The sequence below is a fragment of the Ranitomeya variabilis genome, chromosome 5 (genome assembly GCF_051348905.1).
Source record: "Ranitomeya variabilis isolate aRanVar5 chromosome 5, aRanVar5.hap1, whole genome shotgun sequence".
Taxonomy (NCBI): domain Eukaryota; kingdom Metazoa; phylum Chordata; class Amphibia; order Anura; family Dendrobatidae; genus Ranitomeya; species Ranitomeya variabilis.
Window position 1 is genome coordinate 670,377,517 of NC_135236.1, and position 27,806 is coordinate 670,405,322.

The 27,806-nt window shown below is 39.2% G+C and overlaps 2 protein-coding genes across 11 annotated transcripts in view; one reads left to right on the top strand and one right to left on the bottom strand.

The window, feature by feature from the left end:
* CHRM2 (cholinergic receptor muscarinic 2) overlaps window positions 1-27,806 on the bottom strand; it is a 185,777-nt gene that overhangs the window by 7,384 nt on the left and 150,587 nt on the right. The window lies entirely within an intron of this gene.
* Window positions 856-27,671, top strand: LOC143775160 (uncharacterized). Its single transcript, XM_077263001.1, has 4 exons — window positions 856-1,064; window positions 8,813-8,939; window positions 9,246-10,410; window positions 27,622-27,671. Exons 1-4 carry the CDS (start codon window positions 856-858, stop codon window positions 27,669-27,671), a joined length of 1,551 nt encoding a protein of 516 aa, XP_077119116.1.

Sequence of the window (27,806 nt, forward strand, 5' to 3'; positions counted from 1 at the left end):
TTAGCCCGTGAGCAAGAGATATTTACCATAAACTATCCGCGAAGGGAGAAAATTGAGCAACCTGCAGGCGTCCTACATTCCCGGCATAACAAATGGTAATTGCACAGGAGCAAACTCATTGCTTTATTTGCACCGAGCTGAAGGTTACGATTTGATTTCTCGCTCAGGATTTTGAAGGCTCATTTAAAAGGAAAACAAAAAATTCTTGCGTTTCTAAAATCGGCCAAGAATATCCCGGCTCGCCGCTATATCAAATCACAGAACAGCCGAGGGAAAGCAGGCAGAAAATAATGAGGAAAGTGCCGACACAGGAAAAGGTCGGAGCTGCGAGACGGATGAGAATTTTTTTTTTCTTCGAATTGTAGCCTAACGAGAGATCTCTGATCAGGATGGGGAGTGAGGATATACAACAGTGCTCAGCGGAAACGAGTACACCCCCCGCCTTTGAAAAGTAATATTTTAATAAATATCTCACGGAACACTAGAACAATGTCCAAAAATGTTGACGAGGCTGAGGTTCATAGAACACTTTTTTCTTGGCCATATCATGAAAGTAAAGTAAATAATTTAACTTTCACTGCAAAATCTTTAGTTTTAGGTGATGCAAAAATGAGTACACCCTACATAAAAAATACTACTTCTAGTATTCAATATGACTTTTTTAAGTCTTCTAGACATGGAAGGAAAAAGTTGGAGACATGTTGCCACATCCATGTTTTCTATTCTTCAAGAATGAGATCTTTTAGAACCTGGATGCTGGATGGAGAGTGATGACAACTTGTCTCTTCAGAATTCCCCATAGGTTTTCGGTTGGGTGAAGATCAGGAGACACTTGGCCACTGAGTCACTTTCATCATGTTCTTCTTCAGAAACTCAACAGATGTGTGTTTTGGATTATTGTCGTGTTGGAAAAGTGCACGTCTACCAAGGACACAAAGTGATGGCAGCATCTTCTCTTTCACTACAGAGCAGTACATCTGTGAGCTCATGATCCCATCAATGAAATATAGCTCCCCGACACCAGAAGCTCATGCAGACCCAGATAAGGACACTGCCACCAGCATGTGACACCGTAGCCACCATACAGATAGAAAAAGGAATTTACAAAACAGCATAGTGCCTACAATGAAGCATGGTGGTGGCAGTGTCATTATGTAGGGATGATGTTGGAAAACTACACTTCATTGATGATATCATGAATTCACAGAGAGTGGATGCTGGATGGAGAGTGATGACAACTTGTCTCTTCAGAACTTCCCATAGGTGTTCAGTTGGGTGAGAACAGGAGACACTTGGCCACTGAGTCATTTTCCCCCTGTTCTACTTCATAAACGTAACAGATGCATGTTTTGGATCATTGTCATGTTGGAGAACTGCACGTCTACAAAGGGCAAGGAGTGATAGTAGCATCTTCTCTGACACCATAGAGCAGCACACCTTTGAATTCATGATAATATCAATGAAATGTAGCTCCTTTACACCAACAGCTCATGCAGTCCCATATAGGGACACTGCCACCACCATGTTTCATTGAAGGTACCATGCATTTTTCTAAATTCATTTTCCTATGTACATAGTGCCTACAGTGACATATGGTAGTGGCAGTGTCCTTATGTGGGGCTGCATGAGCTGCTGGTATCGGAGAGCAGCATGTTAGTGGTATCATGAATTCACAGGTGTACTGCTCTATAGTGAGAGAGAAGATGCTCCCATCACTCTGTAGACCCATTGGTAGACGTGCACTTTTCCAATATGACAATGATCTGGATAAGCATGGTGCCTACAGTGAGGCATGATGGTGGCAGTGTCCTTACGTGGGTCTGCATGAGCTGTTGGTGTTTGGAGCTACATTTCATTGGTGGTATTATGAATTCACAGATGTACTGCTCTTTAATGGAAGAAATGATGCTCCCATCATCCTGGGCCCTTGGTAGATGTGCACTATTCCAACATGACAATGACTCAAAACACATCTATTGCATTTCTGAAGAAGGACAGGGTGAAAGTGACTTACTGGCCAAGTGTCTCCTGATCTTAACCCAACCCAACACCTGTGGAGAAATCCGAAGAGACAAGTTGTCATCACTCTCCATCCAGTCTCTAAAACAGCTCGTTCTTGAAAAATGAAAAATATAGATGTTGCTGTACACTCACCGGCCACTTTATTAGGTACACCATGCTAGTAACGGGTTGGACCCCCTTTTGCCTTCAGAACTGCCTCAATTCTTCGTGGCATAGATTCAACAAGGTGCTGGAAGCATTCCTCAGAGATTTTGGTCCATATTGACATGATGGCATCACACAGTTGCCGCAGATTTGTCGGCTGCACATCCCAAAGATGCTCCATACAAGGCAGGATGGATCCATGCTTTCATGTTGTTTACGCCAAATTCTGACCCTACCATCCAAATGTCGCAGCAGAAATCGAGACTCATCAGACCAAGCAACGTTTTTCCAATCTTCTACTGTCCAATTTCGATGAGCTTGTACAAATTGTAGCCTCAGTTTCCTGTTCTTAGCTGAAAGGAGTGGTACCCGGTGTGGTCTTCTGCTGCTGTAGCCCATCTGCCTCAAAGTTCGACGCACTGTGCGTTCAGAGATGCTCTTAGGCCTACCTTGGTTGTAACGGGTGGCGATTTGAGTCACTGTTGCCTTTCTATCAGCTCGAACCAGTCTGCCCATTCTCCTCTGACCTCTGGCATCAACAAGGCATTTCCGCCCACAGAACTGCCGCTCACTGGATTTTTTTTCTTTTTCGGACCATTCTCTGTAAACCCTAGAGATGGTTGTGCGTGAAAATCCCAGTAGATCAGCAGTTTCTGAAATACTCAGACCAGCCCTTCTGGCACCAACAACCATGCCACGTTCAAAGGCACTCAAATCACCTTTCTTCCCCATACTGATGCTCGGTTTGAACTGCAGGAGATTGTCTTGACCATGTCTACATGCCTAAATGCACTGAGTTGCCGCCATGTGATTGGCTGATTAGAAATTAAGTGTTAACAAGAAGTTGGACAGGTGTACCTAATAAAGTGGCCAGTGAGTGTATATGTCACAAACCTTTTCCTTCCGTGCCTAGAAGACTTAGTGATGTCCTTAAAATCATGGCGGTCCTACTAAATACTAGATATAGTAGTTTTTTAATTGGGTGTACTCATTTTTGCATCAACTAATTTGACTAAAACTGAATAATTATATTATTAACCTTACTTTCATGTTATGGGTTAAAAAAATGTTCTTTAAAATTTATTTTTTTTTGGAAATTGGTTTTATGTTTAGAGAGATATTTATTAAAATCTTACTTTTCAAAGGGGGTGTACTCATTTATGCTGAGCACTGTGTATATTTACCACATCAGTGATATCCATTGGTGGGTGTCCGGAGTCATTATACACCCATGATCAGCATTTTCCAATGTATCTGCATCCTAATTTTACATCAACATCCCCTCGTCCATAAAAATCACGAGCTGATGGAGTGTGCAGTCATTGTCACGCCTGTTACCGCTCCTGCAGGTCCTGCATCCTGCTTCCTGCAGGTCCTACATCCTGCTTCCTGCAGGTCCTACATCCTGTTTCCTGCAGGTCCTACATCCCGCTTCTGTCAAAGTTTCATTTACCCACTAAAAAACATGAAAACACCCAGAAATTGCTGAAAAGGGAACTTATATCCGATGGAATGGAAAGGTGAAAATTTCAGAATTAAAAAAGCTTTGATTTTTAATTTTTTGTCACCAGATGGCCACATTTCAGTGCCACCCGGCACCATCTGTCATCGCAGAAACGGCTCGCTGACAGCGATATCACCAGGCACGGGGACTTGAGTGACAAAGGCAACAATTATGAGAAGATTTACATTGGTATAAAAAGCTAGTAATGTAGGCGCACCCGTAAATGTATGTACACCCCCGTCTTAAAGGGGCTATCTAACCGACAACACCGGATCCTAATTTTTGTAACCTATGAATAGAACCCTCGCTAATGAAAAATGTAACACCTAAGATAGAGGTTTCCATTCTTTGGAACCACCACGAATACAAGAACAAGAGTCCTAGGTCCCCCTGGGTGACCACCCCTGCTCCAACATGTACATTACCAGAAGAAGTAAGCAAAGTTTTGGTTTTACGAATCTTCGACACCCAAATCTAGGCAACCTCATTTGTTACATATCCTATGGACAACCCCTTTAAAAAGAGTTCTACTGGAAATAAGAAATTAAAGGGGTATTCTGAAAACGGACATAAATGATAGAAGATGTGATCAATGACAGATCATATCGTGGCAGGGGCAATAGGGTTTGTCGAAACCTTGGAAATCCAGACATGGTTGGCCAGTGGTGGACACCATAGGAAAGAGATAGAGATTCATGGCATGCGTCAAATCAGACAACCCCGGATTTTTCCATGGAACTTTTTAAGGGGAGAACATAAAACACCAGGGGGGGGGGGTTTGGGAAAAAAAGATTAATTTCTCTACGACGGGAGTCTGAAAGGAGTCAGCGGCCATCACCTGCCACACGGGAGGCCACACGGGAGGCTCATCCGCCAGGTTCCTGGCAGGTAAAGGATCTCAGCCGAAAGCTCATGAGAAACACAAGAAAAAAAAACAAGGTTCCTTCACAACATGATCCATGCTAATGAGGATGTGCGGATGGCGCAGTGCGTGCGGAGGAGCCCTCTGGCGCCCTTCAAATCACCTTTACGAGAACTCATCTCCACTCAGAATAATTACATGTGGAGCGCCGGCCGCCGGAGTGATGAAACTTGTCTCTTTTGCCCACAAACTGCGGGGATATTATTATCCGGAATGGGAGTTTAGCACGTCGGGGCGGCATAAAGGGACAGATAACAGCTGCCGCTGTCAGCTCCGTGCACAACATGGCGCTAGGTGTTATGTCTGATAAGAACCGTTCACCACAAAGAAAACATAGACACACAAGTCGTATCTGATCCTACAAGGGATCATCGGCACCTACTGAGTGTGGCCTAAATCCATCTGGTAATTCAGCACAGTTAGGGGGGAGTAGCAGGTACAATGATAAAAATGAGGAGCCTTTCAGCAGCTGCCTGACACCAGTGCACATCTAATTATCCAGGACAGGATGGTCTCGTGTTACTATTATTATTATTATTATTATTATTATGACATCTTCCCTTATGGTCTACATGGAAGGTAATCACTCATCCCTGACTGGCCCATAATGATACTTCACACATGTGAATCTTACCGGGAAGCCAATTAATTAGAAGAACCTGGTGCAAATGGACTAATAAAAGCTTAAAGCTGATAATAATAATAATATAGTAATAAGAAATACATTTGAAATAACTACGGATTAATTAATAATACTAAAATACTATTAATATAATAATATATAAACAATAATAATACCAAAATAATATTACATAAATAATAATTAAATATGTAATAATAAGAAAGTTATAATAGTAATATGAAAAATAATAATAATAAAAAATATATAATAATACTAAAATAATAATAAATAATAATATATAAACAATAATAGTAAAATAATAATAATGCATAAATAAGAAATAGATACATAATAATAATCCAAAAAACTTAAAAATAATAAAATATTACATACAAAAAATTAATATGTAACAGTAATAATACAGTAATAATACAATAATAGTTATATTAATTTAAATAATAATAATAATAATAAAATAATAATAATAAGATATAAATATGTAACAATAAGTATAATATAATAATATGAACAATAATAAAAGTATTATAATGCATAACTAAAATACATAAATAATACTACTTCTATTATTAATAATAATAATAATAATAATAATAATAATAATATAAAAAATATAATAATTATATATAAACAATAAATATGAAATAGACATACATACATAATAGATATATAAGTGATAATAATAATGCAAGTAATAATAGTAATAATAGTATTTAACTAAAGAAGTAAGAAATAATATTTAATACCAATAATAAAAAATAGATAATAATATAGATAACACTTAAATAATAATAGTAGTAATAATAACATAGAAATAAGACATAAATTAAAAATATGTAATAATAATAATAATTAGATAATTCAGTAATAAATAATAATAATAATAATAATGAAATCCTCAGCAGCTGCGGTACCAGTTGTTATCGGCACACTGGGTGATATTTTCGAAAACCTCGGGGAGCACTCACAACTAGAGATGAGCAATCCTGAACTTTAAAGATCAAGGTTCGTACGTGACCGGTGCTCCGGTGCTCAGGTCTGAACATGGACTTCTCTTGGACTTCTCTTGGAAATCTGTTTTAGTGTTTTGAGTTCCGTGAGACGTCGGAGGGGAGAGAGACTACAACACCAAAGTTCGGGTCCCCATTAATCTCTATGGGGTTCATGCTAAAGTTCGGGTACAATTTTGGTCCCCAAACCAAACTTTGGACGACAGTTCGGTTGAACCCAACGAACCCGCTCATCCCTACTCACAACACCATCGGCCAACAGCAGAAAGCAGCGCTGCCCGGATCTCCATTTCCCAAAAACTTTGTCCCGTGTGTTAAATGTTAATAAAATCAGAATGGATTTTTTATTCACCACCGGTTACAGATCAGAAGTTAGACGTTGGATATTTTTACTTTTCATTTGTAACAATTAACTAATTTTGAAAACCGATGGCGGCGACGCGTCAAAAGTCAGAACAGGGTTAACAAAACACTGGAAAAAAAAGTTATACTAATGAAAAACAGCCGGAGGGTCAATTTTATACTAAGTCACGGGACTGTATAAAAAGAGCGTGTTAGAGAGGCAGAGTCTCCCAGAAGCCAAGATGGTCGGAGGTTCAAGCATCACTACTTCAAACAGCAACACAGCCACCACTGCTATTATGTCTACTTTATGATTAAAATGACTACTACTAGTACAAATATTGATGACACTACTCATACTGTACTTCTATTAGTACTACTATTGCTACTACGACTTCTACTACTACTACTGCTAATTCTTCTACTATTCCTACACATACTAAAAATACTACTAGTAAAACTACTTATAATACTACAACGTCTACTAATACTACTAACACTGATACTTCTACTACTGTTATTATTACTACTACTAATAATTTTTGTACTACTATTACTTCTACCACTATTCCTACAAATACTAAAAATACTGCTACTAGTAAAGCGACTTCTACTACTAATAATACTACTAATTCAACTAATACCACCATTACTGATACTTTTGCTACTACTATTACTACTACTTCTAATATCACTACTACTAATACTGCCAGTTCCACTACTAATACCACTAATACTGCTAGTTCCACTACTAATACCACTACTAATACTGCCAGTTCCACTACTAATATCAGTAATACTGCCAGTTCCACTACTAATACCACTAATACTGCCAGTTCCACTACTAATACCACTAATACTGCCAGTTCCACTACTAATACCACTAATACTGCTAGTTCCACTACTACTGCTACTAATACTGACAGTTCCACTACTAATACCACTAATACTGCTAGTTCCACTACTAATACCACTAATACTGCTAGTTCCACTACTAATACCACTAATACTGCTAGTTCCACTACTAATACTACTAATACTGCTAGTTCCACTACTAATACCACTACTAATACTGCCAGTTCCACTACTAATACCACTAATACTGCTAGTTCCACTACTACTGCTACTAATACTGACAGTTCCACTACTAATACCACTAATACTGCTAGTTCCACTACTAATACTACTGATACTGCTAGTTCCATTACTACTACTGCTAATACTGCCAGTTCCAATACTAATGCCACTAATACTGCTAGTTCCACTACTACTACTGATACTGCTAGTTCCACTACTAATACCACTAATACTGCTAGTTCCACTACTAATACTACTAATACTGCTAGTTCCACTACTGCTGCTACTAATACTGCCAGTTCCACTACTAATACCACTAATACTGCTAGTTCCACTACTAATACTACTGATACTGCTAGTTCCACTACTAATACTACTGATACTGCTAGTTCCACTACTACTACTACTAATACTGCTAGTTCCACTACTACTACTACTAATACTGCCAGTTCCACTACAAATACCACTAATACTGCTTGTTCCACTACTAATACTACTACTAATACTGCCAGTTCCACCACTAATACCACCAATACTGCTAGTTCCACTACTAATACCACTAATACTGCCAGTTCCAGTACTAATACTACTAATACTGGCAGTTCCACTACTAATACTACTAATATAGCTAGTTCCACTACTACTACTACTACTACTACTAATACTGCCAGTTCCACTACTAATACCACTTATACTGCTGGTTCCACTACTACTACTAATACTGCCAGTTCCACTACTAATACCACTAATACTGCTAGTTCCACTACTAATACCACTAATACTGCCAGTTCCAGTACTAATACTACTAATACTGCCAGTTCCACTACTAATACCACTAATACTGCTAGTTCCACTACTAATACCACTAATACTGCTAGTTCCACTACTAATACCACTAATACTGCTAGTTCCACTACTAATACCACTAATACTGCTAGTTCCACTACTAATACCACTAATACTGCTAGTTCCACTACTAATACTACTAAAACTGCTAGTTCCACTACTAATACCACTACTAATACTGCCAGTTCCACTACTAATACCACTAATACTGCTAGTTCCACTACTACTGCTACTAATACTGACAGTTCCACTGCTAATACCACTAATACTGCTAGTTCCACTACTAATACTACTGATACTGCTAGTTCCATTACTACTACTACTAATACTGCCAGTTCCAATACTAATGCCACTAATACTGCTAGTTCCACTACTACTACTGATACTGCTAGTTCCACTACTAATACCACTAACACTGCTAGTTCCACTACTAATACTACTAATACTGCTAGTTCCACTACTGCTGCTACTAATACTGCCAGTTCCATTACTAATACCACTAATACTGCTAGTTCCACTACTAATACTACTGATACTGCTAGTTCCACTACTAATACTACTGATACTGCTAGTTCCACTACTACTACTACTAATACTGCTAGTTCCACTACTACTACTACTAATACTGCCAGTTCCACCACTAATACCACCAATACTGCTAGTTCCACTACTAATACTGCCAGTTCCAGTACTAATACTACTAATACTGCCAGTTCCACTACTAATACCACTAATACTGCTGGTTCCACTACTACTACTAATACTACCAGTTCCACTACTAATACCACTAATACTGCTAGTTCCACTACTAATACCACTAATACTGCCAGTTCCAGTACTAATACTACTAATACTGCCAGTTCCACTACTAATACCACTAATACTGCTAGTTCCACTACTAATACTACTGATACTGCTAGTTCCACTACTAATACCACTAATACTGCTAGTTCCACTACTACTACTGATACTGCCAGTTCCACTACTAATACTACTAATACTGCTAGTTCCACTACTAATACTAATGCTAATACTGCCAGTTCCACTACTAATACTACTAATACTGCTAGTTCCACTACTACTACTAATACTGCCAGTTCCACTACTAATACCACTAATACTGCTAGTTCCACTACTAATACCACTAATACTGCCAGTTCCAGTACTAATACTACTAATACTGCCAGTTCCACTACTACTACTACTACTAATACTGCCAGTTCCACTACTAATACCACTAATACTGCTAGTTCCACTACTACTACTACTAATACTGCCAGTTCCACTACTAATACCACTAACACTGCTAGTTCCACTACTAATACTGATATTGCCAGTTCCACTACTAATACTACTAATGCTGCCAGTTCCACTACTAATACTACTACTAATACTGCCAGTTCCACTACTAATACTACTAATACTGCTAGCTCCACTACTACTACTACTAATACTGCCAGTTCCACTAATAATACCACTAATACTGCTAGTTCCACTACTAATACCACTAATACTGCCAGTTCCAGTACTAATACTGCTAATACTGCCAGTTCGACTACTAATACTACTAATACTGCTAGTTCCACTACTACTACTAATACTGCCAGTTCCACTACTAATACTACTAATACTGCTAGTTCCACTACTAATACCACTAATACTGCTAGTTCCACTACTACTGCTACTGATACTGCTAGTTCCACTACTACTACTACTAATACTGCTAGTTCCACTACTAATACCACTAATACTGCTAGTTCCACTACTACTAATACTGCCAGTTCCACTACTAATACCACTAATACTGCTAGTTCCACTACTACTACTACTACTAATACTGCCAGTTCCACTACTAATACCATTAATACTGCTAGTTCCACTACTACTGCTACTGATACTGCTAGTTCCACTACTACTACTACTACTACTAATACTGCTAGTTCCACTACTAATACCACTAATACTGCTAGTTCCACTACTACTAATACTGCCAATTCCACTACTGATACCACTATTACTGCTAGTTCCACTACTAATACTACTGATACAGCTAGTTCCACTACTAATACTACTAATACTGCCAGTTCCACTACTAATACCACTAATACTGTAATACTGCTAGTTCCACTACTAATACTACTAATACTGCTAGTTCCACTACTAATACCACTAATACTGCTAGTTCCACTACTACTACTACTACAACTAATACTGCCAGTTCCACTACTAATACTAATACTGCCAGTTCCACTACTAATATCACTAATACTGCTAGTTCCACTACTAATACTACTAATACTGCTAGTTCCACTACTAATACCACTAATACTGCTAGTTCCACTACTAATACAACTAATACTGCTAGTTCCACTAGTACTACTAATACTGCCAGTTCCACTACTAATACTACTAATACTGCCAGTTCTACTACTAATACCACTAATACTGCTAGTTCCACTACTACTACTAATATTGCCAGTTCCACTACTAATACTGCTAGTTCCACTACTAATACTACTAATACTGCTAGTTCCACTACTAATACCACTAATACTGCTAGTTCCATTACTAATACTGCTAGTTCCACTACTACTACGACTAATACTGCCAGTTTCACTGCTAATACTACTAATACTGCTAATTCCACTACTAATACTGCTAATACTACCAGTTCCACTACTAATACCACTAATACTGCCAGTTCCACTACCAATACCACTAATACTGCTAGTTCCACTACTAATACTACTAATACTACCAGTTCCACTACTAATACCACTAATACTACCAGTTCCACTACTAATACTGCTAGTTCCACTACTAATACCACTAATACTACCAGTTCCACTACTAATACCACTAATACCGCCAGTTCCACTACTAATACCACTAATACTGCCAGTTCCACTACCAATACTACTAATACTGCTAGTTCCACTACTAATATTGCTAATACTACCAGTTCCACTACTAATACTACTAATACTGCTAGTTCCACTACTACTACTCATACTGCTAGTTCCACTACTAATACTACTAATACTACCAGTTCCACTACTACTACTCATACTGCTAGTTCCACTACTAATACCACTAATACTGCCAGTTCCACTATTAATACTACTAATACTGCTAATTCCACTACAAATACTACTAATACTGCTAGTTCCACTACTAATACTGCTAGTTCCGCTACTAATACCACTAATACTGCCAGTTCTACTTCTTATACTACTAATACTGCTAGTTCCACTACTAATACTGCTAGTTCCACTACTAATACCACTAATACTACCAGTTTCACTACTAATACCACTAATACTGCTAGTTCCACTACTAATACTAGTAATACTGCTAGTTCCACTACTAGTGCCACTAATACTACCAGTTCCACTACTAATACCACTAATACTGCTAGTTCCATTACTAATACCACTAATACTGCTAGTTCTACTACTAATACCTCTAATACTACCAGTTCCACTACTAATACCACTAATACTGCTAGTTCCACTATTAATACTACTAATACTGCTAATTCCACTACTAATACTACTAATACTGCTAGTTCCACTACTAATACTACTAATACTGCTAGATCCATTACTAATACTACTAATACTGCTAGTTCCACTACTAATACCACTAATACTGCCAGTTCCACTACTAAGACTACTAATACTGCTAGTTCCAGTACAAATACTACTAATACTGCTAGTTCCATTACTAATACCACTAATACTGCCAGTTCCTCTTCTAATACTACTAATACTGCTAGTTCCACTACTAGTACCACTAGTACTGCTAGTTCCACTACAAATACTACTAATACTGCTAGTTCCACTACTACTACCACTAATACTGCCAGTTCCACTACTAATACCACTATTACTGCTAGTTCCTCTACTAATACTACTAATACTGCTAGTTCCACTACAAATACTACTAATACTGCTAGTTCTACTACTACTACCACCAATATTGCCATTTCCACTACTAATACCACTAATACTGCTAGTTCCACTATTAATACCACTAATACTGCTAGTTCCACTACTACTACTAATACTGCCATTTCCACTACTAATACTGCTAGTTCCACTACTAATACTACTAATACTGCTAGTTACACTACAAATACTACTAATACTGCCAGTTCCACTACTACTACCATCAATACTGCCATTTCCACTACTAATACCACTAATACTGCTAGTTCCACTACTACTACTCCTAATACTGCTAATTCCACTATTAATACCACTAATACTGCTAGTTCCACTACTACTACTCCTAATACTGCTAGTTCCACCACTAATACCACTAATACTGCTAGTTCCACTACTATTACTACTAATACTGCTAGTTCCACTACTACTACTAATACTGCTAGTTCCACAACTAATACCACTAATACTGCTAGTTCCACTATTATTACTACTAATACTGCTAGTTCCACTACTAATACCACTAATACTACCAGTTCCACTACTAATACTACTACTACTAATAGTTCCACTACTGATACTACTAATACTGCTAGTTCCACTACTACTACCACCAATACTGCCATGTCCACTACTAATACCACTAATACTGCTAGTTCCACTATTAATACTACTAATACTGCTAGTTCCACTACTAATACCACTAATACTACCAGTTCCACTACTAATACTGCTAGTTCCACTACTAGTACTACTAATACTGCTAGTTCCACTACTAATACCATTAATACTACCAGTTCCACTACTAATACTACTACTACTAATAGTTCCACTACTGATACTACTAACACTGCTAGTTCCACTATTAATACTACTAATGCTGCTAGTTCCACTACTACTACTACTAATACTGCCATTTCCACTACTAATACCACTAATACTGCTAGTTCCACTACTAATACTACTAATACTGCTAGTTCCACTAATAATACCACTAAAACTGCTAGTTCCACTACTAATACCACTAATACTGCTAGTTCCACTACTAATACCACTAATACTGCTAGTTCCACTACTACTACTACTACTTTTAGTTCCACTACTAATACTACTACCACCACTAATACTGCTAGTTCCACTACTACTACTACTACTAATACTGCTAGTTCCACTACTAATACTACTACTAATACTTCTAGTTCCACTACTAATACCGCTAATACTGCTAGTTCCACTACTACTACTACCACTAATACTGCTAGTTCCACTACTAATACTACTACTAATACTTCTAGTTCCACTACTAATACTACCACTAATACTTCTAGTTCCACTACTAATACTACTACCACTAATACTACTACTACTTCCAACGCTACTTCTATTATTACTACTACTTCTACTATTACTTCTACCACTATTCCTACTAATACTAAAACTTCTACTATTAGTAAAACTACTACTTCTTCCACTACTAATACTATTTCTACTACTGCTATTACTACTACTAATATTACTTCTTCTACAGGTTTGTGTATTTTGGCCATAATAGTGACTACTACCTCTTGAAATGTACAGTATTTATCATATACATTATCTTTCATATTTTATTGCACATTTTTTGCAAGATGCAGCCAGGCCCTTTAGTGTTGGTTGGGTGATCGGGGGCGTCTGTCGTGGTGGGGTGCACTCATATACACTATGTTCCAAATTATTATGCAAATTACATTTTTATCAGATTTTCCTAAATGGTCGGTGCAAATGACAGTCAGTCTAATAAAAGTCATCACCCGTTAGATTATACATCGAATTTTATTGAAGAAACCTCCCAATGATAACAGTATAATCTCCAAAATGAATAAAAACTCACAATGCACTGTTCCAAATTATTATGCACAATAGAATTTCTAAACATTTGATATGTTTTAAAGAACTGAAAATGCTCATTTGTGGAATTTGCAGCATTAGGAGGTCACATTCACTGAACAAAAAAGCTATTTACCTCCAAAACATCCTAACAGGCCAAGTTACATGTTAACATAGGAGCCTTCTTTGATGTCACCTTCACAATTCTTGCATCCATTGAACTTGTGAGTTTTTGGAGAGTTTCTGCTTGTATTTCTTTGCATGAAGTTGGAATCGCCTCCCAGAGCTGCTGGTTTGATGTGAACGGCCTCCCACCCTCATAGATCTTTTGCTTGATGATCCTCTAAAGGTTCTCTATAGGGTTGAGGTCAGGGGAAGATGGTGGCCACACAATGAGTTTATCTCCTTTTATGCCCATAACAGCCAATGACTCAGAGGTATTCTTTGCAGCATGAGATGGTGCATTGTCATGCATGAAGATGATTTTGCTCCTGGTTTCTGCTTTTTAGACCATAGAAGAAAGTTGTCAGTCAGATACTCTATATACTTTGCAGAGGTCATTTTCACACCTTCAGGAACCTTAAAGGGCCCTACCAGTTGTTTCCCATGATTCTGGCCCAAAACATGACTCCTCCACCTCCTCGCTGACTTTGCAGCCTTGTTGGGACATGGTGGCCATCCACCAACCATCCACTACTCCATCCATCTGGACCATCCAGGGTTGCTCAACACTTATCAGTAAACAAGACTGTTTGGAAATTAGTCTTCATGTATGTGTGGGCCCAATACAACCATTTCTGCTTGTGAACACTGTTTAGGGGTGGCCGAATAGTAGGTTTATGATCCACAGCAAGCCTTTTAAGGAGCCTACACCTTGAGGTTCGAGGGACTCCAGAGGCACCAGCAGCTTCAAATATCTGTTTGCTGCTTTGTAATGGCTTTTTAGCAGCTGCTCTCTTAATCCGATGAACTTGCCTGGCAGAAATCTTCCTCATTATGCCTTTATCAGCACAAACACATTTGTGCTCAGATACAGCCACAAATCTCTTAACAGTACGATGATCACGCTTATGTTTTTGGAAAATTTCTAATGTTTTCATCCCTTCACCAAGGCATTGCCCTATTTGATGCTTTTCAGCAGCAGAGAGATCTGTTGTGAAATTGGATTTTGGGCTCCCCCGGTGGCCACTGGTGGAATTGAACTGGTGTTCATCATCCCCTCTGTTCACCTGTTTCCATCAGGATGTGGGAGTCGCTATTTAACCTTGCTCCTCTGTCACTTCCATGCCGGTCAACATTGTAATCAGAAGCCTTTCTGTGCATGTTCCTGCTACTAGACAACTCCCAGCTAAGTTGGACTTTTGTCCTCGTTTGTTTTTGCATTTTGTTCCAGTTCACAGCTGTAGTTTCGTTTCTGTGTCTGGAAAGCTCTTGTGATCTGAAATTGCCACTCTGATGTTATGAGTTAATACTAGAGTCTTAAAGTAATTTCAGGATGGTATTTTGATAGGGTTTTCAGCTGACCATGAAAGTGCCCTTTCTGTCTTCCTGCTATCTAGTAAGCGGACCTCAATTTTGCTAAACCTATTTTCATACTACGTTTGTCATTTCATCTTAAATCACCGCCAATATATGTGGGGGCCTCTGTCAGCCTATCGGGGAAATTTCTCTAGAGGTGAGCCAGGACTATATTTTCCTCTGCCAGGATTAGTTAGTCCTCCGGCCGGCGCTGGGCGTCTAGGGATAAAAACGTAGGCAACGCTACCCGGCTACTGTTAGTTGTGCGGCAGGTTTAGTTCATGGTCAGTTTAGTTTCCATCCTTCCAAGAGCTAGTACTCATGTTTGCTGGGCTATGTTCTCTTGCCATTGAGAACCATAACAGTTTGACCGGCCGCAAAGGGTTAAATTAATTGACAGAGAAAGGAGAGAAAAGAGAAGTCTGCTGAAGATTTTTTTTTTTTTTTTTTTTCCCCCCTTCCCTTCAGTTCTGAGTGTGCTTGTAATTGAATCTCTTGCAAGTCTGCCTATATTGCAGCCTTTCTCTCTCTTTCTCTCCTTCTAATCCTGGAATGGCTCTGTGTTCACCTGTTTAAAATGGATATTCAGAGTTTAGCGGCAGGTTTGAATAATCTCACCACGAAAGTTCAAAATTTACAAGATTTTGTTGTTCATGTTCCTATATCTGAACCTAGAATTCCTTTGCCTGAATTTTTCTCGGGGAATAGATCTTGCTTTCAAAATTTCAAAAATAATTGCAAGTTGTTTTTGTCCCTGAAATCTCGCTCTGCTGGAGATCCTGCTCAGCAGGTCAGGATTGTGATTTCCTTGCTCCGGGGCGACCCTCAGGATTGGGCTTTTGCATTGGCTCCAGGGGATCCTGCGTTGCTCAATGTGGATGCGTTTTTTCTGGCCTTGGGGTTGCTTTATGAGGAACCTCAGTTAGAGCTTCAGGCGGAAAAGGCCTTGATGTCCCTATCTCAGGGGCAAGACGAAGCTGAAATATACTGCCAGAAATTCCGTAAATGGGCTGTGCTTACTCAGTGGAATGAGTGCGCCCTGGCGGCGAATTTCAGAGAGGGTCTCTCTGATGCCATTAAGGATGTTATGGTGGGGTTCCCTGTGCCTGCGGGTCTGGATGAGTCCATGACAATGGCTATCCAGATCGATAGGCGTCTGCGGGAGCGCAAACCTGTGCACCATTTGGCGGTGTCTACTGAGAAGACGCCAGAGAATATGCAATGTGATAGAATTCTGTCCAGAAGTGAACGGCAGAATTTAAGACGAAAAAATGGGTTGTGCTTCTATTGCGGTGATTCAACTCATGTTATATCAGCATGCTCTAAGCGTACTAAGAAGCTTGATAAGTCTGTTTCAATTGGCACTTTACAGTCTAAGTTTATTCTATCTGTGACCCTGATTTGTTCTTTATCATCTATTACCGCGGATGCCTATGTCGACTCTGGCGCCGCTTTGAGTCTTATGGATTGGTCCTTTGCCAAACGCTGTGGGTATGATTTGGAGCCTCTTGAAACTCCTATACCCCTGAAGGGGATTGACTCCACCCCATTGGCTAGTAATAAACCACAATACTGGACACAAGTAACTATGCGGATTAATCCGGATCATCAGGAGATTATTCGCTTTCTTGTGCTGTATAACCTACATGATGTGTTGGTGCTTGGATTGCCATGGCTGCAATCTCATAACCCAGTCCTTGACTGGAAAGCTATGTCTGTGTTAAGCTGGGGATGTAAGGGGACTCATGGGGACGTACCTGTGGTTTCCATTTCATCATCTATTCCCTCTGAGATTCCTGAATTCTTGACTGAATATCGTGACGTTTTTGAAGAACCTAAGCTTGGTTCATTACCTCCGCACCGGGAGTGCGATTGTGCCATAGATTTGATTCCGGGTAGTAAATACCCTAAGGGTCGTTTATTTAATCTGTCTGTGCCTGAACATGCTGCTATGCGAGAATATATAAAGGAGTCCCTGGAAAAGGGACATATTCGTCCTTCGTCATCTCCCTTAGGAGCCGGTTTTTTCTTTGTGGCTAAGAAAGATGGCTCTTTGAGACCGTGTATTGATTATCGGCTTTTGAATAAAATCACGGTTAAATATCAATATCCGTTGCCACTGCTGACTGATTTGTTTGCTCGCATAAAGGGGGCCAAGTGGTTCTCTAAGATAGATCTCCGTGGGGCGTATAATTTGGTGCGAATTAAGCAGGGGGATGAGTGGAAGACCGCATTTAATACGCCCGAGGGCCACTTTGAGTATTTGGTGATGCCTTTTGGTCTTTCAAATGCCCCTTCAGTCTTTCAGTCCTTTATGCATGACATTTTCCGTGATTATTTGGATAAATTTATGATTGTGTATCTGGATGATATTTTGATTTTTTCGGATGACTGGGACTCTCATGTCCAGCAGGTCAGGAGGGTTTTTCAGGTTTTGCGGTCTAATTCCTTGTGTGTGAAGGGTTCTAAGTGCGTTTTTGGGGTTCAAAAGATTTCCTTTTTGGGATATATTTTTTCCCCCTCCTCCATCGAGATGGATCCTGTCAAGGTTCAAGCTATTTGTGATTGGACGCAACCCTCTTCTCTTAAGAGTCTTCAGCAATTTTTGGGCTTTGCTAACTTTTATCGTCGATTTATTGCTGGTTTTTCTGATGTTGTTAAACCATTGACTGATTTGACTAAGAAGGGTGCTGATGTTGCTGATTGGTCCCCTGCTGCTGTGGAGGCCTTTCGGGAGCTTAAGCGCCGCTTTTCTTCCGCCCCTGTGTTGCGTCAGCCTGATGTTGCTCTTCCTTTTCAGGTTGAGGTCGACGCTTCTGAAATCGGAGCTGGGGCAGTTTTGTCGCAGAGAAGTTCCGATTGTTCCGTGATGAGACCTTGTGCCTTTTTCTCGCGTAAATTTTCGCCTGCCGAGTGGAATTATGATGTTGGGAATCGGGAGCTTTTGGCCATGAAGTGGGCTTTTGAGGAGTGGCGTCATTGGCTTGAGGGGGCTAGACATCAGGTGGTGGTATTGACTGACCACAAAAATCTAATTTATCTTGAGTCCGCCAGACGCCTGAATCCTAGACAGGCGCGCTGGTCGTTGTTTTTCTCTCGGTTTAATTTTGTGGTGTCCTACCTGCCGGGTTCTAAGAATGTTAAGGCGGATGCCCTTTCTAGGAGTTTTGAGCCTGACTCCCCTGGTAACTCTGAACCTACAGGTATCCTTAAGGATGGAGTGATATTGTCTGCCGTTTCTCCAGACCTGCGGCGGGCCTTGCAGGAGTTTCAGGCGGATAGACCTGATCGTTGCCCACCTGGTAGACTGTTTGTTCCTGATGATTGGACCAGTAAAGTCATTTCTGAGGTTCATTCTTCTGCGTTGACAGGTCATCCTGGAATCTTTGGTACCAGGGATTTGGTGGCAAGGTCCTTCTGGTGGCCTTCCCTGTCTCGAGATGTGCGAGGCTTTGTGCAGTCTTGTGACGTTTGTGCTCGGGCCAAGCCTTGTTGTTCTCGGGCTAGTGGATTGTTGTTGCCCTTGCCTATCCCGAAGAGGCCCTGGACGCACATCTCGATGGATTTTATTTCGGATCTTCCTGTTTCTCAGAAGATGTCTGTCATCTGGGTGGTGTGTGACCGTTTCTCTAAGATGGTCCATTTGGTTCCCCTGCCTAAGTTGCCTTCTTCTTCCGAGTTGGTTCCTCTGTTTTTTCAAAATGTGGTCCGTTTGCATGGTATTCCGGAGAATATCGTTTCTGACAGAGGAACCCAATTCGTGTCTAGATTTTGGCGAGCATTCTGTGCTAGGATGGGCATAGATTTGTCTTTCTCGTCTGCTTTCCATCCTCAGACAAATGGCCAGACCGAGCGGACGAATCAGACCTTGGAGACATATTTGAGGTGTTTTGTGTCTGCAGATCAGGATGATTGGGTTGCTTTTTTGCCTTTAGCGGAGTTTGCCCTCAATAATCGGGCCAGCTCTGCCACCTTGGTGTCTCCTTTTTTCTGTAATTCGGGGTTTCATCCTCGATTTTCTTCTGGTCAGGTGGAATCTTCGGATTGTCCTGGAGTGGATGCTGTGGTGGAGAGGTTGCATCAGATTTGGGGGCAGGTAGTGGACAATTTGAAGTTGTCCCAGGAGAAGACTCAGCTTTTTGCCAACCGCCGGCGTCGGGTTGGTCCTCGGCTTTGTGTTGGGGACTTGGTGTGGTTGTCTTCTCGTTTTGTCCCTATGAGGGTTTCTTCTCCTAAGTTTAAGCCTCGGTTCATCGGCCCGTACAAGATATTGGAGATTCTTAACCCTGTGTCCTTCCGTTTGGACCTCCCTGCATCTTTTTCTATTCATAATGTTTTTCATCGGTCATTGTTGCGCAGGTATGAGGTACCGGTTGTGCCTTCCGTTGAGCCTCCTGCTCCGGTGTTGGTTGAGGGCGAGTTGGAGTACGTTGTGGAAAAAATCTTGGACTCCCGTGTTTCCAGACGGAAACTCCAGTATCTGGTCAAATGGAAGGGATACGGTCAGGAGGATAATTCTTGGGTGACTGCCTCTGATGTTCATGCCTCCGATCTGGTCCGTGCCTTTCATAGGGCTCATCCTGATCGCCCTGGTGGTTCTGGTGAGGGTTCGGTGCCCCCTCCTTGAGGGGGGGGTACTGTTGTGAAATTGGATTTTGGGCTCCCCCGGTGGCCACTGGTGGAATTGAACTGGTGTTCATCATCCCCTCTGTTCACCTGTTTCCATCAGGATGTGGGAGTCGCTATTTAACCTTGCTCCTCTGTCACTTCCATGCCGGTCAACATTGTAATCAGAAGCCTTTCTGTGCATGTTCCTGCTACTAGACAACTCCCAGCTAAGTTGGACTTTTGTCCTCGTTTGTTTTTGCATTTTGTTCCAGTTCACAGCTGTAGTTTCGTTTCTGTGTCTGGAAAGCTCTTGTGATCTGAAATTGCCACTCTGATGTTATGAGTTAATACTAGAGTCTTAAAGTAATTTCAGGATGGTATTTTGATAGGGTTTTCAGCTGACCATGAAAGTGCCCTTTCTGTCTTCCTGCTATCTAGTAAGCGGACCTCAATTTTGCTAAACCTATTTTCATACTACGTTTGTCATTTCATCTTAAATCACCGCCAATATATGTGGGGGCCTCTGTCAGCCTATCGGGGAAATTTCTCTAGAGGTGAGCCAGGACTATATTTTCCTCTGCCAGGATTAGTTAGTCCTCCGGCCGGCGCTGGGCGTCTAGGGATAAAAACGTAGGCAACGCTACCCGGCTACTGTTAGTTGTGCGGCAGGTTTAGTTCATGGTCAGTTTAGTTTCCATCCTTCCAAGAGCTAGTACTCATGTTTGCTGGGCTATGTTCTCTTGCCATTGAGAACCATAACAGAGATCCTTTTTATTTCCCATGTTACTTGAAAACTTTGACTTTTTTTGGCTACAAACTATTTATATATATATATATATATATATATTGTTCGGTCAGTTTATCTATTTTATTATATACTCTTTTCTGACTTGAACGTCCCGCCCTTCTCCATGTTTTAATTACATCTCAACACTATTGGTTCTGAGCCTCCTATATTAGTAGGCTTTACCCTGTCATTAGCCACAAGTAAGTGTTCACATTAGGCATTCAGCTCAGATACCATAGGTAAGTGTTCACACCAGACAGTCAGTGTAGTTACCCATTCGATCTGAGATTACCTTGACGTTTTGGTGAATGGGCTCACAACGTTTGCAAATCTTGTGCTAAAAATCTCATGTGTTTGTTCATTAAGTTCATAAGCCAGTATGCTATTTCACGTTTCACATATTTCACATTTCCCTATTTTTTAGCACAGACGAGTTTGGCCATTGATCTATTTTGTACTTGAAAACTGTGACCTGCTTAATAATGTGGAACATCATTTTTAAGTAGTTTTCCTTTAATTAGAATCACCTGGAAAACCAATTATCACATGTGTTTAAGATTCATTTCAGTGATCCATTGAGCCCTGAGACACAATACCATCCACGAATTTATTTGAAAAACAAAACAATTAAATCTTTATGACACTTAAATCCAATTTGCATAATAATTTGGAACACAGTGTAATGCTGGACAGCCCATCTGATCTAACAGTATGGGCGTCATTAATAAGCTGTAAGCCGGACACTGTGCATCACACGTACCTGTGTGACTGGCGTCCTACACCAGCCTCATCTGTGTGCAGTTTTTACTAGGCAGCCGCCCCCTCCATGAAATGAATGTGTGAGTGGCTGCCTCCACCAGTAGTTGCACCTGTGTGCCCCCCGCCTTTGTCATGGGGGGCTGCTGCATCCTGCCAGTGCATTTGTAGGCTTACTTGGTGTTGATACGACTGTTTCTTTTTCTGGTATGTTTTTACTACTTCTACTACTACTGCTGCTATTACTACTACTACTACTTCTACCAAAACCAAAAACGAATGAACCACCCAAGCGTAGTGCCCTGCTGTTTGTGTTACTACTATTATGAGTAATACTACTACTAATACTACTAGTAATATTACTACTAGCAGTGGTACATCTTCTGCTACTACTTCTACTACAACTTCAACTGCTATAAATAGTACTACTATTAATACTACTTCTATTTACTGCTATTACAAGTAATACTACTACTAATACTACTAACAATATTACTACTAGTCAAACTAATAACAGTACTACAACTAATACTACCAACACTGCTGATACCTTTTCTACTACGGTTATTACCACTATTAATACTACTACTAATGCCACTGCTAATTCTATTACTAGTTATTCTACTACCACCACCACTTTTTATACTACAGTTATAAATAACACTACTACTAGTAATATTACTACTAGTAAAACTACTACTTCTGCTGCTAAGAATACCTGTACTTCTACTAATACTTCTAACACTGGTACTTCTTCTGCGACTACTACAACTATTACTACAACGTCTACTACTACTACTTCTCTTACTACTATTACAGGTAATACTACTACTAATTCTACTAATATTGCTACTAATAATACTACAACTTCTATTAATACTACCAACACTGATACTTTTTCTACTACTTTTATTACTACTATTAATACTACTAATACTATTATTACTATTATTACTATTATTACTACTAATGCTGCTGCTAATTCTGTTACTAGTACTACTACTTTTTTTACTACCATTATGACTAATACAACTACTACTAATAATATTACTACTTGTAAAACTACGACGTCTAATAATACCTTTACTTCCACTAATACTACTAACACCCGTACATGTTCTGCTACTACTACTACTATTATTTCTACAAATTCTACTACTATTACTAATACTACTTCTCTTACTACTATTGCAAGTAATACTACTAATGCTACTAATAATACTACAACACTGATACTTTTTCTACTACTCTTATTACTACTATTAATACTACAACTACTAATACTAATACTATTGTTACTACTAGTACTAATGCTACTGCTAATTCTATTACTACTAATACTATTATTACTACTAATGCTACTGCTAATTCTATTACTACTAATACTATTATTACTACTAATGCTGCTGCTAATTCTATTACTAATACTATTATTACTACTAATTCTGCTGCTAATTCTATTACTAATACTATTATTACTACTAATGCTACTGCTAATTCTATTACTACTACTAATACTATTATTACTACTAATTCTGCTGCTAATTCTATTACTACTAATACTATTATTACTACTAATTCTGCTGCTAATTCTATTACTAATGCTATTATTACTACTAATGCTACTGCTAATTCTATTACTAATACTATTATTACTACTAATTCTGCTGCTAATTCTGTTACTAATACTATTATTACTACAAATGCTGCTGCTAATTATATTACTAATACTATTATTACTACTAATTCTGCTGCTAATTCTATTACTAATACTATTATTACTACTAATGCTACTGCTAATTCTATTACTAATACTATTATTACTACTAATGCTGCTGCTAATTCTATTACTAATACTATTATTACTACTAATGCTGCTGCTAATTCTATTACTACTACTAATACTATTATTACTACTAATGCTACTGCTAATTCTATTACTACTACTAATACTATTATTACTACTAATTCTGCTGCTAATTCTATTACTACTAATACTATTATTACTACTAACGCTGCTGCTAATTCTATTACTAATACTATTATTACTACAAATGCTGCTGCTAATTCTATTACTAATACTATTATTACTACTAACGCTGCTGCTAATTCTATTACTAATACTATTATTACTACTAATGCTGCTGCTAATTCTATTACTAATACTATTATTACTACTAATGCTACTGCTAATTCCATTACTAATACTATTATTACTACTAATGCTGCTGCTAATTCTATTACTAATACTATTATTACTACTAATGCTGCTGCTAATTCTATTACTAATACTATTATTACTACAAATGCTGCTGCTAATTCTATTACTAATACTATTATTACTACTAATGCTGCTGCTAATTCTATTACTAATACTATTATTACTACTAATGCTGCTGCTAATTCTATTACTAATACTATTATTACTACTAACGCTGCTGCTAATTCTATTACTAATACTATTATTACTACTAACGCTGCTGCTAATTCTATTACTAATACTATTATTACTACTAATGCTACTGCTAATTCCATTACTAATACTATTATTACTACTAATGCTGCTGCTAATTCTATTACTAGTACTATTATTGCTACTAATGCTGCTGCTAATTCTATTACTAATACTATTATTACTACTAATGCTGCTGCTAATTCTATTACTAATACTATTATTACTACAAATGCTGCTGCTAATTCTATTACTAATACTATTATTACTACTAATGCTGCTGCTAATTCTATTACTAATACTATTATTACTACTAATGCTGCTGCTAATTCTATTACTAGTACTATTATTGCTACTAATGCTGCTGCTAATTCTATTACTAATACTATTATTACTACTAATGCTGCTGCTAATTCCATTACTAATACTATTATTACTACTAATGCTGCTGCTAATTCTATTACTAATACTATTATTACTACTAATGCTGCTGCTAATTCTATTACTATTACTACTACTTTTTCTACTACCATTATGAGTAATACAACTACTAATATTACTACTTTTAAAACTACTACTTCTAATAATACCTTTACTTCTAATACTACTAACACTCGTACATGTTCTGGAACTGCTTCTATCACTATTACTACAACATCTTCTGCTATTACTACTACTTCTCTTACTACTATTGCAAGTTCTCTTACTACTATTGCAAGTAATACTACTAATACTACTACTACTAATAACACTACAACTTCTACTAATACTACAACACTGATACTTTTTCTACTACTCTTATTACTACTATTAATACTACTAATACTATTATTACTACTAATGCTACTGCTAATTCTAGTACTACTACTTTTTCTACTACTATTATGAGTAATACAACTACTACTAATATTACTACTTGTAAAACTACTACTTCTAATAATACCTTTACTTCTACTAATACTACTAACACTCGTACATGTTCTGCTACTACTTCTACTACTATTACCACAACTTGTACTAACACTACTTCTCCTACTACTCCACCTTTTACTACTTCTACTACTATTACCACAACTTGTACTAACACTACTTCTCCTACTACTCCACCTTTTACTACTACTATTACTACTACAATACCATTACTAATACGTCTATCAGCCGCAGTCACTGCTACTAGTAGAGCTCCTTATCATTACTATTACCACTGCTTCTACTAAAACAAACCTTACATTTACTATTACTACTAGGATACTACTAATAGTAACACAACCACCGCTGCTATCTTGGCTCTCACCACGTATATATCTCCTCCACCTCTATCATTACTATTATTACTATTTACCACGGCCGCACCTCGGAGTCATGGCGGGTCATGGTTGAAACTTTTCATACCGGCGGCGCAGCCACGTGACGTATGCAAGGGGTGGGATAGTAGGATGTACTTAACCCCTTAGTGGCTACCAATATGCCTTTTATGCCACCCTGGGGTCGAATCCCACTCACATTTGCACTCTCTGCACAGGTGTAGTGTTGTTTTATGGTTCCCCAGCATTCGCGCCGTTTTCAGTGCTAGTTTTTGACCTTGGTTGGAGGGTCTGAAGGTGAAATACACGACCAAACTTGCTCAACAATACAGAATATATTTTCTAAGTGCCTCACATTAAAAAAAATATCAAACTTTGCAAAAAATAAAAATTTCTGTGCCATCATTAAGATGACTTCTATGGCTGCGTGGCTCCCTCCCCACCCTCCCGCCTGTCATTCATTTACCTAGGAGCCCAGAATTGCTGCTCTTTTATACAGACTTAATGGAAAGTAAATTAAAACCGCTCGGTGACACATAGAGATGATTTAACAGCGAGGAGATAAGGGGGGGAAAGTTTTGATGTGAAAAAGGGCCTTTTTGGGACCGGCGTGACTCATCGGCGTCTGCGAGATTTAGGAAACGGCAGATAGCGAGCGGTCGCTCACAGGAGTAATAAAAGTTGGAGAGATGGCAGAGAGCACAGCAGATTCCATTAAAGAGAAATTATCATGTGAAAATATAAATCCACTGTCATTGTGAGCACCGGGTGTGAGCGCTACGTGCGCCATGAAGTTATTAGAGCCGCGCCGTAATAAATCGCACCGCGTCTAATGAGATGTATCTGGAGCTGCAGGTTTTCCATGCTGTAATCACTCTCACTCGGCATACTGTAGATATTGTGGGGTTTGAACCCTAAAAATCCTCAGGGTCATTCGCGCCCGACACTTTTCCACCCATGTGGTGAGACCTTCCGTATGGTCAGGTCCTACTGTTTGCTCACAATGAAGTACATTATCTGTAGACCTATGGACATGAGGAGCTCCATGAAAGTTCACTCCACCTATAAGACCCTGGTGGGTACTAACTCTCCAGAGACCGCCAACCTGAAGAGGGTTTGTTCATTCCTTTTGGCTCTGTTTTTGGGTTCTCTCAGCCTAACGTGGGTCCTTCTTTTCCATGGAACCCCTGACCTGATGTGGGTCCTCTTTTTTATGGCCTCAGTTGGGTTCTCCTTCTGTATGAAACCCCAAACTAAAGTGGGTTCTTTGTCCCAATTTGCTGATAATCTAAAGGTGATTGGTCATTAGTCTCTATTTGCTCACGATCAGTCCCTACTTTCCATGGAAACCCTAACCTGAGGTGGGTCCTCCCTACCTGTGGGTTACCAACCGGAGATGAATCTTTCTTTTTTATGATGACCTAAACCTATGGTGGGTCTTCCCTCTAAATGGGTTTATAATTTGAAAGGAATCCTTCTTTATTATAAAGCCCTAAACCTAAAGTGGGTCCTCCTTCTCCACAGAACTCCTGACCTGATGTGGGTCCTCTTTTCTATAGGGTCACAACCTCAGTTGGGTTCTCCCTCTCTATAAAACCCCAAACTGAAATGGGTCCTCTGACCCTATTTGCTTAGAATTTGAGAGGGGTCCTTACTTTTCATGGAAACCCTATGCTGAAGTAGGTCATCCCTCTCTGTGGGTTACCAACCTGAGATAGATCCTTCTTTTTCATGGTGCCCTTAACCTATGGTGGGTCTTACCTCTATGTGGGATCACATTCTGAGAGGGATCCTTCTTTTTAATGGAACTAATATCTAAGGTGGGTCCTCCTTTTCTATATAACACGTGACCTGATGTGGATCCTCTTTTCAATAGCCTCACAACCTCAAGATGGGTTCTCCTTCTCCATGAAACCTCAGAGGTGAATCCTCTGTCCCTATTTGCTCAACATCTGAAAGGGTCCTTACTTTTCATGGAAACCCTAATCTAAGGTGGGTCCTCCATTTCTGTGGGTTCACAAACAGAGATGGATCTTTCTTTATTTTCCATGGAGCCCACCT